The following is a 1,153-nucleotide window of genomic DNA, read 5'->3' as shown; positions in this document are numbered from 1 at the left end:
TACAAGGCTGGTGGTTTCTAACAAACAAAATGGCTGCTTGTACTGACACTGAACAAACTTTCAGATAAGTTATTTACAAGGATGGTTGTTTCTAAAGAACAAAGTGGCTGCTTGTACTGACACTGAACAAACTTTCAGATAAGTTATTTACAAGGATGGTTGTTTATAACGAACAAAATGGCTGCTTGTACTGACACTGAACAAACTTTCAGATAACTTATTTACAAGGATGGTTGTTTATAACGAACAAAATGGCTGCTTGTACTGACACTGAACAAACTTTCAGATAATTTATTTACAAGGATGGTTGTTTCTAATGAACAAAATGGCTGCTTATATTAACACTGAACAAACTTTCAGATAAATATATATATATATATATATGTGTTCAAGCTAAAGGAACGCTCCTTACTTCGTTTAGATCAATTCCATGGTTTAGAGACCAAGTGGTCTGGAAGTAATCTATCATTCTCTGCTGTAACTCCTTCGATATTCGGTGTAGTCTGAAAAAGTCCTTCAAGTCTCTTAGTTTTGTTTGATACTGTGATCGCCGAGAATACATGCGCTGAATGATAGCTGTGACGTTCCCAAAAACGACAGCGTGCATTAAAGCTGTTAAGAAAGCACAAAAGAATATAACACTAGTAAACTTTTGGTAATGTGTTTCTGCTCACAGTCATATACTTCAAGTGTAGGTCACATTCTATGAATTAAAAAATGGAGTCAAGTTACATACCATTAATACATCCCACGCGTATATCTATAGATTCTACTACTGATAATTTCTGAAATTCAAGCATACATCATCATTTAAGTTTTTTGTTTTGTTTTTTATGGACAACCTTATGTCAGAATCTAAATAAAGAACAAAATGTTCAAAATATAAAATACTTAAAACCCAGTATTAATTAACGGGGATAAGTTATTCTAAGTATTGGATTAAAATTTTCTATAGTTCGAAGATTTTATTATATATACATTTAAATTTGATATACATAGATATATACACACACATACGTATACACATGTATACATACGTGTATATACATATATACACACATACACATACGTATACACATGTATACATACGTATATATATATATACATATATACACACACCCATACCTATATATATATATATATACTATTTTTC

General features: G+C 31.0%; 1 protein-coding gene across 1 annotated transcript in view; it reads right to left on the bottom strand.

The window, feature by feature from the left end:
- Window positions 1-1,153, bottom strand: part of LOC106458689 (potassium voltage-gated channel subfamily H member 8-like) — a 127,738-nt gene that overhangs the window by 16,581 nt on the left and 110,004 nt on the right. The window contains exon 11 of the mRNA XM_022385397.1: window positions 413-612. Within this exon, the coding sequence (XP_022241105.1) occupies window positions 413-612 (200 nt within the window). The remainder of the gene's footprint in view (window positions 1-412; window positions 613-1,153) is intronic.

The sequence above is a fragment of the Limulus polyphemus genome, unplaced genomic scaffold (assembly GCF_000517525.1).
Source record: "Limulus polyphemus unplaced genomic scaffold, Limulus_polyphemus-2.1.2 Scaffold24, whole genome shotgun sequence".
Taxonomy (NCBI): Eukaryota; Metazoa; Arthropoda; class Merostomata; order Xiphosura; family Limulidae; genus Limulus; species Limulus polyphemus.
The sequence above is the reverse complement of the archived record's forward strand: the minus strand, read 5'-3'. Positions and strand labels throughout refer to the sequence as shown.